The sequence below is a fragment of the Leguminivora glycinivorella genome, chromosome Z (assembly GCF_023078275.1).
Source record: "Leguminivora glycinivorella isolate SPB_JAAS2020 chromosome Z, LegGlyc_1.1, whole genome shotgun sequence".
Classification (NCBI taxonomy): Eukaryota; Metazoa; Arthropoda; class Insecta; order Lepidoptera; family Tortricidae; genus Leguminivora; species Leguminivora glycinivorella.
The window spans coordinates 17,512,427-17,528,122 of record NC_062998.1 but is presented as its reverse complement, the minus strand read 5'-3'; the positions used below and the strand labels follow the sequence as shown (position 1 = coordinate 17,528,122).

Sequence of the window (15,696 nt, the reverse complement as noted above, 5' to 3'; positions counted from 1 at the left end):
CTTTAATTTTTTAAATAAATTATAACATAATTGATATTATTTCGCGCTATATTCTCGTATTTTCGTACAAAATAATGTTTATTAGAAACCAAAAGTTTATATCGAGATAGTAGATTGTGGTTGTTATCAAAATTCCATAGAAAGGATCAAGATTGTTTTGTCCATTATTGTAGTGCGAGCGAGTGATAAGACGTGCTAGAAAGGGTCGGCATATTGGGCTCGCGCGGCGGGTAAAATACCTAATTTCGCCCGACGCCGAAATGTTATAACGCTCTTAATAGGCCCTCTAACAAAGAGTGCAATCGGTGACGCTCCGTATCGTACTCTCTATGGGTCTTCCGTATTAGCTCGACGGAGCCAGTTGCTTATCGTTCGCCACGGAGTGTCGGGTGGTACGTTTAGCTAGAGGCCAGGCCGGCTTAGGGTCGGTTGCACCGAACCGTCTGTCCTCGATTCGGCGTTCGGATTTTTTTATTGTATGGGATTTTCGATACACTTCTGCTGCGTGACGTTGATGTGTCTGTTAACTGTGGTTGATGCAACTGGTCCTAAGTCGAAGTGGCAATCGTTGATGCTACGTGGCGACCGAAACGCAGTCTGGGTCTGTCGAGCCACTACAGAAGTGCGATATATAGCTAGTTAGGATATGCAGACGTAGCTTGTGAAGGGCAGGTGGTTCAGTTGCCGGCGGTGTCGGGCTCGAGCAGCACGACCTCGGCGCCCTTGCCGACGGCGTCGCCGGGCCGCGCGGCCGCCAGCCCCGCCACCACGCCGTCGCGGCTCGCCCGTACCACGTACTCCATCTTCATGGCGATCACCACGAACAGCGGCTGCCCTTTCACCACCTATATCAATGAATAGATATACTACCATGGCATATCGCCACGAAGAGCGGCTACCCTTTCATTTCCTATACGACAATGGCCTATGTTAAAAAGTATTCCACAGTCTCTACAGGTTTTGGACATGCTGTCTCACTAGGAATAGTGATGAGGTCCTCGATTCATAAATACGAAAAACTATCACAAAATAACTAAAGTTTTTAAACATGTCATATGTACTTTTAAGTAAGTACTATCAGCTGCAAAAGTGCATGACGAATTTATCAATGAATTCATTCATAATTTCTCCGTGTACTTTTGCAGCTGATAGTACATCTTGCTCATCACGGAGCAATGGCACTTGCACCGAGTCGCTGAACGCCAGCAGTTTGTAACCTGAGAAGTACTAATAATTCTGAGTTATAACATAGGTACGACTAACTACGATTGAATCTATGTATTAGAAAGGTGTAATTAAATTAAAGAATAGAAAGTGCTGTTAGCCCCTTCAAGAATGTTCATAATATTGCTTGATCGATTATCTGTGCGTGCAATCAGCGTCTAATGTCGTTCTGCTTGATTATTGTAAGTGCAAATTACTTGAACTTTAATGACAGCAATAAATGAATAGGTTCATACCTACTGTACTGATTTATTGCTATTTTTAGGGTTCCGTAGTCAACTAGGAACCCTTATAGTTTCGCCATGTCTGTCTGTCCGTCCGTCCGCGGATAATCTCAGTAACCGTAAGCACTAGAAAGCTGAAATTTAGTACCAATATGTATATCAATCACGCCAACAAAGTGCAAAAATAAAAAATGGAAAAAAATGTTTTATTAGGGTAACCCCCCTACATGTAAAGTGGGGGCGGATATTTTTTTCATTCCAACCCCAACGTGTGATATATTGTTGGATAGGTATTTAAAAATGTAGAAGGGTTTACTAAGATCGTTTTTTGATAATATTAATATTTTCGGAAATAATCGCTTCTAAAGGAAAAAAAAGTGCGTCCCCCCCCTCTAACTTTCGAACCCTATGTTCAAAAAATATGAAAAAAATCACAATAGTAGATCTTTATAAAAACTTTCTAGGAAAATTGTTTAGAACTTGATAGGTTTAGTAGTTTTTGAGAAAAATACGGAAAACTACGGAACCCTACACTGAGCGTGGCCCGACACGCTCTTGGCCGGTTTTTTTTTTAATAGCGTGATGGTAATTAACTAATTAGATTACACGTGCAAGAGCAGACTCCAAGTGAAATATAGGTAAGTAAGGTTGTAAGTTGGCTTTATATTGATTTAAACTAACACCTTCACTCATATAAACGTAAATTTTACGCGATTAAGTACCGTTTTAATTTAATAATATAAGTTGGCTTTCTTGATAAAAGTCACAGTTATTCAATAGTATCTTTAAAATCTGCCATTATTTTTTCCATCGTAAACGACGCTCGGCGCGCCATATTTTGGCACTGAAGGTTTATTTAGCCGTATCAAGTAGGTACATGTATGAAGACCAGGAACATGAAGAAAGTACTAGGTTTCGTGGATGAGCTCGTTTTCACTACTTTTCACGCAAAACAGACTGTCCAGCAGAACTAACTACCTCTGGGTGAAAGTCGTGTGGTCAACATCTCCCCGAGTATGCCTCGTAGAGGCAAAACACGTGTCGAGTTTTATATTTTTGGTGGTGGTTTGTTATATTTATTTGCGTATTTATTTTTGGTAGGAGGTTTATGTATAACCTAACCACAAAATTAAAATTTTGAAAAAACCCCCGACCGCGACCTAGTGGACCGATTTTCATGAAACATGGCTACACAGACCAACCCCTATAGACATCTATTACAAGACGACTCGCGGTCGCCAGCCTTCCTAGTATTTGCACTGATATAAGCGCGGGCGCTCGCCGTGCCCGATCAGTATCGACCAAGTAACAGACCCGAAAGCAGCGCGTGTTTTTCGCACAAAAAAATTGGAAAAGGGTATTTTGATGCCTTAAAGATGTCCACCTGTAGTGTGAAATGGTGTGGAAAGGTAACAAGAAGCTCAAATTTAAAAACAGACGGCATTACATTCCACAAATAAGTCATATTTATAATTTATTCAGAGCCGGCATAGGTCAACTTACATTGGCCACTTACGCGTCAGTAGAGGGACAGTCATACTTCTGTCCCTTTTCATCTGGCGCGACTGCCCGCCGTCCTTGAAACGGCCAATCACAGCGCGCTTAACACATTCCCCGCCCGCTCCTCGCACCCCAAACACTGGTGACTCGTATCGCGAACCAAATATACAAGACTGCCACTCTATAGGAGGTTCTCTGTGCATGGCTAAGAACACTCCCGACTAACTCAGCTTTCAGACAAAAAAAAACTAAATCAAAATCGGTTCATCCGTTCGAGAGCTACGATGCCACAGATAGACACACACACACAGACAGACAGACAGACAAACAGACAGACAGACAGACAGACAGACATACACACAGGCAGACACGTCAAACTTGTAACAACGTTTTTGCGTCGGGGGTTAAAAAAAAAACGCAAGCAAGTATAACGGGTTAGCACTGATTGACTTGCACGTTATCTATTCGCGGATTAGCAAAGGAATGTACTAGATGTTGGTCGTGTTGACCGTCAGCTCACCTTGTCGCCAGGGTTGACTAGTATTCGCTCCAGCACGCCGGGCGTGGGCGAGCAGGCGCTGCCCGACGCCGCCTCCGAGGCCCCGGCGCCGCCGAACTTGGCCCGCGGGAGCAAGGCTATCGTTTGACCCTCCTGTGGAAAGGCATACAGATGTAGTGCGAAAAGGATTTCCTTCGTATTTCTCCGGAAACGTTTTCTCATCCTCCCGTCCTCCAAGGTCATTAGGCCGACGGTGGCGCGCTGGCCGCCCGCGACGGCGTTGAACCCCGCAGCGCACTCGCTCTACGCTCTACCTGTCTCTCTCATTCAAACAATAGCAGCCAGCTCACCTCATCGTAGACGTGGAGCTGGTCCTCGAAGGCCAGCAGGCCGACGGTGGCGCGCTGGCCGCCCGCGACGGTGGTGAGCCGAGCGCCGCGCTCCTCCTCGCTGAGCCAGGCCTCCGCCTCCTGCCACTCCCCGTCTCCCACTTTCACCCGGTACAGTCTCGGCCCTACATGTTCTACCGCTACTGTGATATCTGAAAAAACTCAGATGGTTAGTTACTTTTTTAATGGTACAGCCGACTGCTCAAAAATCAAATTTCAAATTCAAATTCAAAATATCTTTATTCATGTAGGCCATATGTAGGCCTAGTTACAAGCTCTTATGAATAGTTCATTACATATATATTATGATCTTAATCTAACCTAATTATCAGAGCAATTTATTGTTGTAAATTATTGTTCATAATAATATTGAGTCTATAATATACAATTTCATATAAAAATAATCGTTAAACAAAAAATATATAATTAGGTATATGTATATATAAAAATACATGTCTAGAATATCTCAGGTAATGTAAAATTGATTAGACATCTTTCACAAAAGTAAGAACCATTAAGGGCCGGTTGCATAAAACCGTCTGTCACCGTTAAAGCGTTCATTAAATTTTATTGTATGGGAAGTTCCATAGTCGTCTGCTGCGTGAAGATGATGCGTCTGTCAAATGTGGTTGATGCAACTGGCCTTAAATCTTAAATGCATATGGTACCCTTTATTTTAGTGTAATGAACAAAAAATAAACATTGCATTTGAGACTTTGACTAAAGTGTGCAGTAACCTCTGGTGTGCCGGAACGTAGATCCACGTTCGTAGGTATTGAACTCTAATTTAAAATTAATTAGAATTCAATATCTACAAACGTTAAATTGCCACAAAGAAACACACATGATATGTAACCTCGGGACGGGCTTCGACACCGTCCAGGTTATTAACGTATAATCACTTAAGGACATTAAATAACAAAGATACAATAATAGTTATCTCTGGCTCATTAGGTATTGCGTCATAAATAAAATAGCAACATCTCAAACTAGTTAATTTCTTTAATGACATACCTTTGCCGTCCAGTTTCAGAGAAATTGTTTTGCGAAGTTGATAGTTCGGTCGCCACGCACTCGGCGCGACGTCAATTCCATTCTTTGATTCACTTGTACTTGCTTTTTGCGACAAAAGCAACTAAAACAATATAATTAACAATATTAATTAAAATTGAAGACTATTCAAACAATCCTGTTTTCTTAATTGTTCAAGGCTTTGCTATTAACTAGCAATTAAGAACGTTTAAAAGTTTTTAACAATATTTAGGGCCGGTTGCATCAAACCGTCTGTCACCGTTAAAGCCTTCGTTAAATTTTATAGTATGGGAAGTTCCATAGACGTCTGCTGCGTGACGATGACGTGTCTGTCAAATGACTCAAATGTGGTTGATGAAACTGGCCCTTATTGTCAAAAAAGAATGGCCTGTCTCAGGATCTTGTAGGAGTTGTAGGTATATAAAAGGTAGTTACTATATTTTTAATAAGCGTTAGTTAGGTACTTAAATAAAACAGGAAATAGACGCCCGTTGGCCGGAACCCAACGGAACGGATTTGTAACTGTCCTGCTCGTCTCGTGCTGCGGATGGCACACGCCAGTTGCTACAGCTCCGAATCAAACGTTTCTTACAAGTCACAACAGTACTCACATGGCCGAGCGCGGCACTGCGGGCCGCGGCCGCGAGCCGCGCGGGCGCGGGCGCGGCGAACAGGCGCGCCTCGTGCTCCGGGATGAAGGCAGTGTGCACGTCGCCCGCCACGAACGCCGGGTCGCCCGCCAGCCGCAGTAGGAAGTTCACGTTCGTCTCCAGACCCGCCACCTGCGTCACACTCATTTCAAGTTAAATAAGAGGTAATACAGATTTACTACTAGTAACTTTCCGAGCTCAGATGAAACGAGAACTTTGTTAGTTTTTTCAAGTAGTATATATATATCCATACTAATATTATAAATGGGAAAGTGTGTGTGTCTGTTTGTTTGTCCGTCTTTCACGGCAAAACGGAGGGACGAATTGTCGCGATTTTTAAGTGGAGATAATTGAAGGGATGGAAAGTGACATAGGCTACTTTTTGTCTCTTTCTAACGCGAGCGAAGCCGCAGGCGAAAGCTAGTAGATTATAAACTGAAATAGACATCATACACGAAAGAAAAAACGACAAGGCCCAATGGTGGCCGAGCCGGGAATCGAACAAGGGTCTTCAGCTTACGCGGCTTTATGATTACGATCTGACGATATCGGTTTATTTGGAAATAAATACATTATCTCTAGAGAATCTAAAATATGTTTAGTACAAAGACCTTTACAGGGGACAGCACAATCACATTTTTTGCCATACTAAATTGAACCTTATCACTGCTGAGACAGAAAGGTGATCGTATCAGACTAGCGAAGACGGTCCACATGAGAGGGCATTGTTTGGGCTGGTGTCCCTCTCGCACGTGTGGCCAGTGTTAATGAGGTTACCATATTAGTAGTATTTTTAACTGTATATTATCTGACTTTATAACTTCTTATATTATTTTAGTGTTATATTCACACTAGGGTTTCGATATATTTTAAAGAATTGGCAAATAATTACAATGTTATTATTTTGATGCCAATAAATCAAAGATTTGCTTAATTAAAAGAAATCTTCAATTGGGTATTAGTAGATTTGGTAGTAACTTTGAATATTGACTGGTATCCCCAATTTATGACAGTGGTGACGTCACAATAATGTTGACATTGTCGGTAAGTGCGAGAGGGACACCAGCCCAAACAATGCCCTCTCATGTGGACACACTTTTTAGGGTTCCGTAGTCAACTAGGAACCCTTATAGTTTCGCCATGTCTGTCTGTCCGTCCGTCCGTCCGTCCGTCCGCGGTTAATCTCAGTAACCGTAAGCACTAGAATGCTGAAATTTGGTACCAATATGTATATCAATCACGCCAACAAAGTGCAAAAATAAAAATTTGAGAAAAACGTTTTATTAGGGTACCCCCCCTACATGTAAAGTGGGGGCTGATATTTTTTTTCATTCCAACCCCAACGTGTGATATATTGTTGGATAGGTATTTAAAAATGTATAAGGGTTTACTAAGATCGTTTTTTGATATTATTCATATTTTCGGAAATAATCGCTCCTAAAGGAAAAAAAAGTGCGTCCCCCCCCCTCTAACTTTTGAACCATATGTTTAAAAAATTTGAAAAAAATCACAAAAGTAGAACTTTATAAAGACTTTATAGGAAAATTGTTTTGAACTTGATAGGATCAGTAGTTTTTGAGAAAAATACGAAAAACTACGGAACCCTACACTGAGCGTGGCCCGACACGCTCTTGGCCGGTTTTTTGGCCTAACTTCTCAATCTAGCTTAATATCTCTAAATGTATGGTTTAGTATGATTACCACCGAGCGTACGAGTCAGAGCACATTTTACATTTGTACTGTTAGCATAGTCCGGTTAGCTCCTCGCGCACTCCACCGCTCGTTCCTACCGTAGATACTTAATTGTGTAGGAAGGAAGATTAAAAATAGACTATTGTCCCAGAGCTGTAAGAACCTCTTTTTGACACATGACAGCGTCCACAAAACGTAAACTCGCGCAACCTAATGAAATTATAAATAAAATCCTGTAATCATATTTAAAAAAATTAAGTACTTAATAACAATATTTAGCTTACTTTAAACATAATCTAACACATGTTACATTTTTGCGGATCTTCGTTAGTGAGTATTTTACGATATATTTGTTTAATGCGCCTCCTTGTACATATGGTCTAATCGATTCAACCAATTCGAAATTAATCGTTAGATTTGGCAAACGATACGTCTTAGCCACATCGCAACATACTTACAAAACAAATGTGTCATAAATGTGAACTTACAGATCCGGGACAATACGTTAAGGTAAGCTGCAGCGGGAAAACAAGTAACCTGATACTCGGCGAGCTTGGCCCTGGTCTTGGCGAGCGCCTCAGTGCGGTTGCGGCCCCACACCACAAGCTTGGCTATCATGGGGTCGTAGTGCACCGACACCTCGGCGCCTTCTCGCACACCTGTTTCTACCTGTAGTCAATAAATAAATAAATAATATAGGACATTAATTCTTACACAGATTGACTGAGTCCCACAGTAAGCTCAAGAAGGTTTGTGCTGTGGGTACTCAGACAACGATATATACAGTATGTAAACCAACGAAAACCATTTACTGAAGCCTGTTAATATTTAAGTTACACAGAGCAACTTTTACTATGGGACCAACACCCAAAACGCGAAATAAAAATTTACTCTCCCATAGGAAATACTTACTATAAAATAATATAAAATAAAACTACCTATGAAACTGTCAGAAGATATTTTCGTGATTTCGGGGTTGATCCCATAGTAAAAGTTTCTCAGTATCACCTGGACATTTACGGGTTACAGTAAATGGTTTTCGTTAGTTTACATACTGTATATTATAATATACATACAAAACATCCATGACTCAGGAACAAATATCTGTGCTCATCACACAAATGCCCTTACCGGGATTCGAACCCAGGACCGCGGCGTAGCAGGCAGGGTCACTACCAACTAGGCCAGACCGGTCGTCCCAAAACCTAATTACCAAATTACGTTAAAATATACTAAGGGTTGTCAAAGGGCTGTGATCTAAAATAGTTTAATTTTCGTATGTGACTTTGTTAGTTAAAATCTTGAATGGTTAAAAAGTTAACTGATAAAATTTATTGTGTGAAAAATTGATGAATTGTGGGTTAAATTGTGGCGTAGGCGAGAGGCTGGCAACCTGTCACTGCAATGTCACAGTTTCGTTTTCTTTCAACCCCTTATTTGCCAAGAGTGGCACTGAAGCTTTAGTAGTTTCATGTGTTCTGCCTACCCCTTTGTGGGATACAGGCGTGATTGTATGTATGATTGTATGTATGTATGTGAAAAATATCTTGTCAATACCAAATTACTTGCATGAGCAACGAGGACATGCGGCAGTAGTTCGCTTGAGGTGCTACAGGCGGCAGAAAGCCTGCTGCTTGGCGTACACGAGGCACTGCATGGCCTGCTCACGTCAGCTACGCCTGCTAAGTGCGTTTTCACATTATCCGATCCGATATCGGATGTCGGACCGATATCCCATACATTACAGGCGCCATCTTGGATTTTTTCTATTGAAATCCTTCCGACATCCGATATCGGATCGGATAATGTGATGTGAAAACAGTCTAATGCTAAAACACGGGTGCAGTGCTTACCTGACGGCAAAGACATATGTAACTCCTTATAGACAGATAAAGTCTAAGAAAAAAAACGTACCTCAGAACCATACAGAAATAGGTACGGTGACCTAGATGGCGATACACCTTTGGGGGACGCTCGGCTAGATGGCGCTAATATTAATATTTGACAATTTAACACATATCAAGCTAAGAATATGGGTCAAATTGTCAAAGCTGAGGTTCAAAAGTTTTAAGCTTGTGTCGAGAGATGGCAGTCTATGCACTGTGATTACACATTTTACTTTTTTTTTTTTAGTTTATTCAGAAACCAACCAGTCTCATAAACACATTACATATTGGCAATACAAAAATGTACTGCAAAAAAAAAAAAACAATAACAAAAGACCTGGAGGTTCATAATGATAATTGTAAACCAAATAATGTTCACTAAATGAATATGCGTAATACAAGAAAATTAAACTGCATACAACATAAACCTAAAGTAATTATGTTATTAAAACAACTGTTTACAATAGGAATAGCCAACGAATTGGTGTTTATTATAGTAGCTAGGAGCTCGTCTGAAAAAGCTTGTCAGCGATCGAGGGCGCAAGGGCTGACGCGGACAACTTGACTTTAACTCGATTTAGCAGATTTACTTTGACAGTAATCTCTATAATACTCGATCCTCTTTGCCTGACGGTGTTGCTCGAGCGTCGGCTGCACTAGAAGATGCTGTTTGTCCGTGCCGGGATACGGCAGCACTCGACAGCGCGTTAGCTCCCGTGATGACTACACGTACCCGGCAGTGTTGCTCGGGGGTCGGCTGCACGAGGCGGTGCAGCGTACCCGCGCGCGGCAGGAAGCCCGCGCTGGGCTCCTCGGCGTACACGCGGCACTCGACGGCGTGTCCGCGCCGCGTCACTTCCGCCTGTGTTAGAGGCAGCGGCTCGCCTGCCGCTACACGGAGCTGCCATTCCACGAGATCCGTACCTTTGAATAAACGATTACTCGTTGTAATCATATGATGTTACATTCGTGCTGTTAGTAAATGTTTTTTTATCGAGAATCTGCCTATGACTTGAGCAGGATAATTTTTTTTCATCGAATTCTGCTAAGCGGTTTACGTTACGCATGAATAAGCAATATACATACATACAGGTGAGGTTACTCTCGATTTTATAATTTTTGTAAGAATTTGAAACTATGACAACAATAAACTTTGCATCCCACATTAAAGTTTGTTTCCATACTTCGCTCTATTAACACTTTCGCAACCAAGAACCCGCCTGGTGGGCACTCGTGAACTCAGATGCCGGACAACTCGCTGGGCGGGTGGTCGCCATACAAGTGGCCGATTATAGACTACGACCGATTAGATTATCTGACGTAGTGCACTGTGCACCATTTGGTTTAGTAATATAATGTTAGGTATTAGTGAAGTTTACTCACCAGTGATCATCTCAGTGATCGGGTGCTCGACCTGCAGACGGGTGTTCATCTCCATGAAGTGGAAGTCGTGCGTGGCGCGGTGCAGGATGAACTCCACGGTGCCCGCGCCCACGTAGCCCACGGCCAGCGCGGCGCGCACCGCCGCCTCGCCCAGTGCCGTGCGAGTCGCCTCCGACAGACCCGGCTGGAATTAAACAAGGTTTTGTTTTAACGTGACTTGGGCTCTATATCTTGTTGTCGCCGCGAGATGGCAGCATTGGATAACGGCGGCTGACATCACATCCGAGCAAGCAGAGCTGGGCCGACGGGTTCTCACGCCACCGAGTTTCCTACACTGTAATACTCCTACTTCTGGGGAGTTAGCCCTCCAGCGCAGATCAGTTGAGCAGTACCAACTTGTGTGCAAAGAGGATCGACCTAATGGGAGTTATTTTACTAGTTACAGGATTGTTGACTGCATTTAAATCAGATTACATAGATACACAAAACCAAGAACTTAATTTGTAATTATCGTATGTGTAATCATAATCAAAATATTTATTCGTAATAAATTTAAATAAAAAGTATTTATGATCAAACGAACTTCTTGAAGAGAATTTCGATCGAAACTATGAGTCACTTCATTTGAAGATATAAATTTAAATTACATTATGCAAAAAAGTATGACTTTGACGCTTTACTTTGACTTTAAAGCTAGTTCAAAAGAATTTAATTATTTATTTTTGAACGTCACGCTTAACGTGTGTGGCGCGTCAACGTCATCACCTTGTGAACATGAACTTCGAAAGAATACAGGTAGGTTGAGATTGGGCTGTAGTTGCGCGTATCAATTACCGTCGTTGCCGATTTAGTCTAATATTATTAAGCATAAAATGTCAGACAGTAATTTCAAGTTGTAAGTACTTGTGAGCATAAACACGTGATTTTGTTTAGACTAATTGGAATGTGTACTTACCGCGGGTGCCTCTTCAATGATTTTCTGATGTCTTCTCTGAACTGAACAATCTCGTTCGAAGAGATGGACTGCGTTACCGTGCATATCGGCGAATACCTGGATTTTATAGACATATATATAATTAAAATGCCAGTGTAATAAGAGAGCTATCATTGTATATTATGAGGCATATGTCAACTATAATAAAATAAAAATAAAAACTAAAACAAATTGTAAATAGGATCATACTTGCACTTCAACATGTCTAGGGTCAGTGATATATTGCTCCAGCAACATATTGTCATCACCAAATGATTTGAGAGATTCTCTTTTAGCCGATTCTAACTGCTGCAGAAATTCCGATTCTGTCATTGCTATCCGCATACCCTGCAACAGACGAAAACAAAAATAAATAAGTGTTTTTTTTAATATAGAGTCAAACTGGTTCAAGCGCGGATCCAGCTTTGTGCCCAGGGAGGGGGGTCACGTGGTAAAGGCCCGGGCCCCAGGGGGGGGGGTCACATGGTCTATTTGTATGGCCAACCTAGGCTCCAGGGGGGGTCATGACCCCCATGACCCCCCCCCTGGATCCGCGCATGAACTGGTTAGTTTTTCCTCTGTATCAGTTTTTACTTACTTTGCCACCACCACCACGGACAGCTTTGATCATTATTGGAAAACCTATCCTCTGTGCTTCCGCTTGCAGTCTTTCTATGCTTTGGTCTTCACCGTGATATCCTTTCACTATAGGTACTCCTGCACTGGACATAATGGCTTTGGAAGTACTGAAAAAAAAAAAAAAAAACAGAATTTTCAAATTCACCTTAGTATGAAAGCATAATTATATGGATTAAATAGAGATTTACCTACTTAAAGCATAATTATATGGATTAAATAGAGATTTAGATTTACTTACCTACTTATAGGTGTTACCGTAAGAAACAGTAACAAAAGGGCTTATAATAGATATACTGGATATACAATAGTTTATGAACAGGCAAAAAGCAACTGTGCAAGAAAATTTGATGCTAATCTAAATAGTTCAGTATGTAAGTGAAAATTTATGCTACAGGTTATAAAATCCCTAAAACAAGTTATATTAAAAATGTATGATAAGATCTTAGATGTTTTTCTAAGTGAATAATTCATTCATAGAAAAAGTAATAAACCATATTACAAAATTTGCTTCAAATGAACAAGGGTTTTCTTGTTAATAAATAATTGCCCATTAAAATGTGAACAAAAAAATATAAATCTGTATTGTGAGATAACAATTAACATAGATAAGGTAATCACCTTTTTATACCCATATCTCTAATGGCTGAAGTGGGGGGTCCAATAAATATGATATCTTCAGAGGCACACTGCTCACAGAATTCAACATTTTCAGAGAGGAATCCATATCCAGGATGAATGGCTTGGCTGCGCGATTTCTTGGCTACTTCAAGAATTTTGTTTTTGTTTAGGTAACTTTGAGTAACAGAAGCCGGGCCTATGTTGTATGCTTCATCTGCCTGAGTAATAAACAGTAGAAATTAATATTTACTAATCAATATCAACAACAGTTCACTTTTTAATGTTAATGTTTACTGAGATGAATTCTATAAAAATAAAAGTTAAACATGGACTTTGGAAACTAGTATATGTGGGAGTTGGGCCTAAGAAACAAATATGTACTTAATACAACATGAAGAAAATAAAAAAGTCCAGAAACAATAAACGTTCTAAATACTGTAGTGTATAGTGAAAGCTGTATTACTTGGCAGATATTACAATACAATACAAATATTCTTTATTGTTCATCAATATAACAAGGTGATACCAAAAAATTAAGCACATAACTCCAACTAAGGTAGACAACAGGTGGTCTTATCGCTAAAGAGTGATCTCTTCCAGACAACCTTTGGGTAATGGAGACAAGACACAAAAAACAACTGATTTGAGTAGGTGATGCAGTGAGTGATAGAAAACAACAAATAATCTTAATACTAGTAAACATACATAAATAGCAAATAAAATAAACTAAATATACCATAAATACATAAAGACTATAACAACTCAGCTACAAATGTACATAGATCAAAAACAATGTGGCCAATACATAATTATTATTAAATAGTATGAGTTAAAAGATTACAGAATAGAGATACATTTAATTAAAAAATAAATAAAAAACTGATTCCACTTGGGATTCTACACTACATCATTGTCCTACATTGTACTAAATTTGCATCATTGAAAACACAGGTAAAAAAATTGAACATTACCATTTCCACATGGATAGCATTTTTGTCTGCATCAGAATACACAGCTACAGTTCGGATACCCAATTTCCTAGCTGTACGCATAACCCGGCATGCTATTTCACCGCGGTTAGCAATTAGAACCTTATCAATTTGCCGTAATTTTACATCAGCTTTTGTTTGGGCTTTACTTATCCATCTTGAATTCTTCAAGCTCAAGTCACTGAAAAATAATTGATTAAAACATATGTTTGCCTACTCATACACATATTTAAGATGTATATTTAATTTCTTCTTACCAAATTCTATTTAATCTTTGCAAGTACGACATAATTGTTGCAGTGCAGGAGCCCCAATGTGGTATGATAACGTGATAACCATTTGCCGGTCAGGCCCACCACTATGAGAGAAAGAGATGAAGCCATAAAAACTGATTAAGATTCCTACGTCATCTTGTTATTATCAACTCATTACGTTTTCATTGTTATCGTGTTGGAACGAAATTCAACTATTTTATTCAACCCAAAATCACACCTCGGACACTGGCGATTAAATATATGAAAGAGGCGCGTTCCTAGCACACAGTCTAAGCTCGTGTAGGTGAACGCGTACTATGCTTGTATGAGTGAGATATGACAGGTCGACTGTTCGCGTTTTTGACAGGCGGTAACTGTCAGGTAACCGAGAGGGGGTGGGCGGCACTTTCAGCGGGGAGCGGGAGTGGCCATACTGTACGATAGTACTCTTTATTATACTGTGCCAAAATCAACAAAATCGACACAAACACTTTTGACAATGACAGGTAAGATCGGACAAATGTCACTGTCATTGCTGTCACTAATCCATTATGGCCCCTGTACACATATGGCCAACGGTTTCACCAACCCCCTTGGCCAAGCGTCTAGAGGGCTACTTGGCCGTAAGTTGGCAGTTGGCGCTTGCGCTTGACGGCCAACCGATTGGTGTCGGTTTTTTGTCCACACATCAAAGGATCTTGGCGCCAATGGCAATGGCCAACTGCGTTTACACGTTGGCGCTTCATTCAGTTGGTCGTCAGCCGTCAGAGAGGACAGTAGTGAAATATTTACGAAAATAATAAGTTTATCTATGCCAATAATAGTGTAGATTTTAGGAAATAAAATAACCTTGCAAATGTTTAATGTATTTCCTAAAAAAGATAAATGTTCTTATCAGAATATTCAAAAAATTGTTAATATATCAAATAATTTAATTTTACTACGGGGTTATTATTTTGACGTGATAACGTCTAATAACTCGTTACTACGGGCAGCATGCACGAAAAAGATGACGTCATTGTCCCGTTTCGCAATATAGTTTTTGCGCCATCTATTGGCGCGCGTTGGAACTAAGCGGCTGATCGATGCGCTCGGTATGGTTATAGCGTGTGGCCTAAGTAAAGCACCACAGCTGGGACAGATGGCGCGCCCGTGTGTTGTTCTCGTTAAGCTGAGTTTAGACCAGCAAGTTATTGCTGCAAGTTTTGAGACGCAACTATAGGTAAGAGTGAGTGGCAAATATCTGCATCTCTTTCTAGCATATACTTCTGTCTCAAAACTTGCAGCAGCGCCGCAGAGATGGGCAAATCGTAATCGATTCCGGATTACACGATTACTTGATTTTACTTTGTAATCCACTACTGGGTGTCAGATTACTTGTAATGTAATCAAGTGAAACGGTAAATTACCATTACATATAAAGGAATCACTAATCATCTATACAATAATTACTATTACCAATAATTCGGAATCATAGTCGATTCAAAATAACTGAAATTATTGACTTGATTACTTTCAGATTACAAATATGTAGTACCTCAGATTGCTGACTGTCACTTTGACACAAAAGTCATCATGGGTGTCGTAAAATAGGTTTTAGGGGTGCTGATTCCAAAATTAATGACCAATTTGGAATCTGACATTGCTGACTGTCACTTTGACACAAAAGTCGTCATGGGTGTCGTAAAATAGGTTTTAGGGGTGCTGATTCCAAAATGAATGACCAATGTGGAATCTGACATTG

At 40.5% G+C, this 15,696-nt stretch overlaps 1 protein-coding gene across 1 annotated transcript; it reads right to left on the bottom strand.

Moving 5' to 3' along the window:
- Positions 1 to 279: 279 nt before the first annotated feature.
- LOC125240678 (methylcrotonoyl-CoA carboxylase subunit alpha, mitochondrial) lies at positions 280 to 14,177 on the bottom strand. The gene is made up of 14 exons (XM_048148686.1): positions 13,956 to 14,177; positions 13,681 to 13,879; positions 12,710 to 12,927; positions 12,051 to 12,198; positions 11,663 to 11,800; positions 11,435 to 11,530; positions 10,480 to 10,663; positions 9,830 to 10,020; positions 7,748 to 7,879; positions 5,480 to 5,650; positions 4,851 to 4,971; positions 3,798 to 3,988; positions 3,469 to 3,600; positions 280 to 845 (listed from the first exon to the last, which is right to left on the bottom strand). Exons 1-14 carry the CDS (start codon positions 13,985 to 13,987, stop codon positions 678 to 680), a joined length of 2,121 nt encoding a protein of 706 aa, XP_048004643.1. The 5' UTR covers positions 13,988 to 14,177; the 3' UTR covers positions 280 to 677.
- Between the last annotated feature and the right edge of the window lie 1,519 nt (positions 14,178 to 15,696).

Coding starts and splice junctions, on each gene's coding strand:
- LOC125240678 (XM_048148686.1), bottom strand. CDS start 13,987: ATGTCGTACTTGCAAAGATTAAATAGAATTTG. Junction 13,880..13,955: donor CAAAGATTAAATAGAATTTG/GTAAGAAGAAAT, acceptor ATTATTTTTCAG/TGACTTGAGCTTGAAGAATT. Junction 3,601..3,797: donor AGCTCCACGTCTACGATGAG/GTGAGCTGGCTG, acceptor GCCTTTCCACAG/GAGGGTCAAACGATAGCCTT.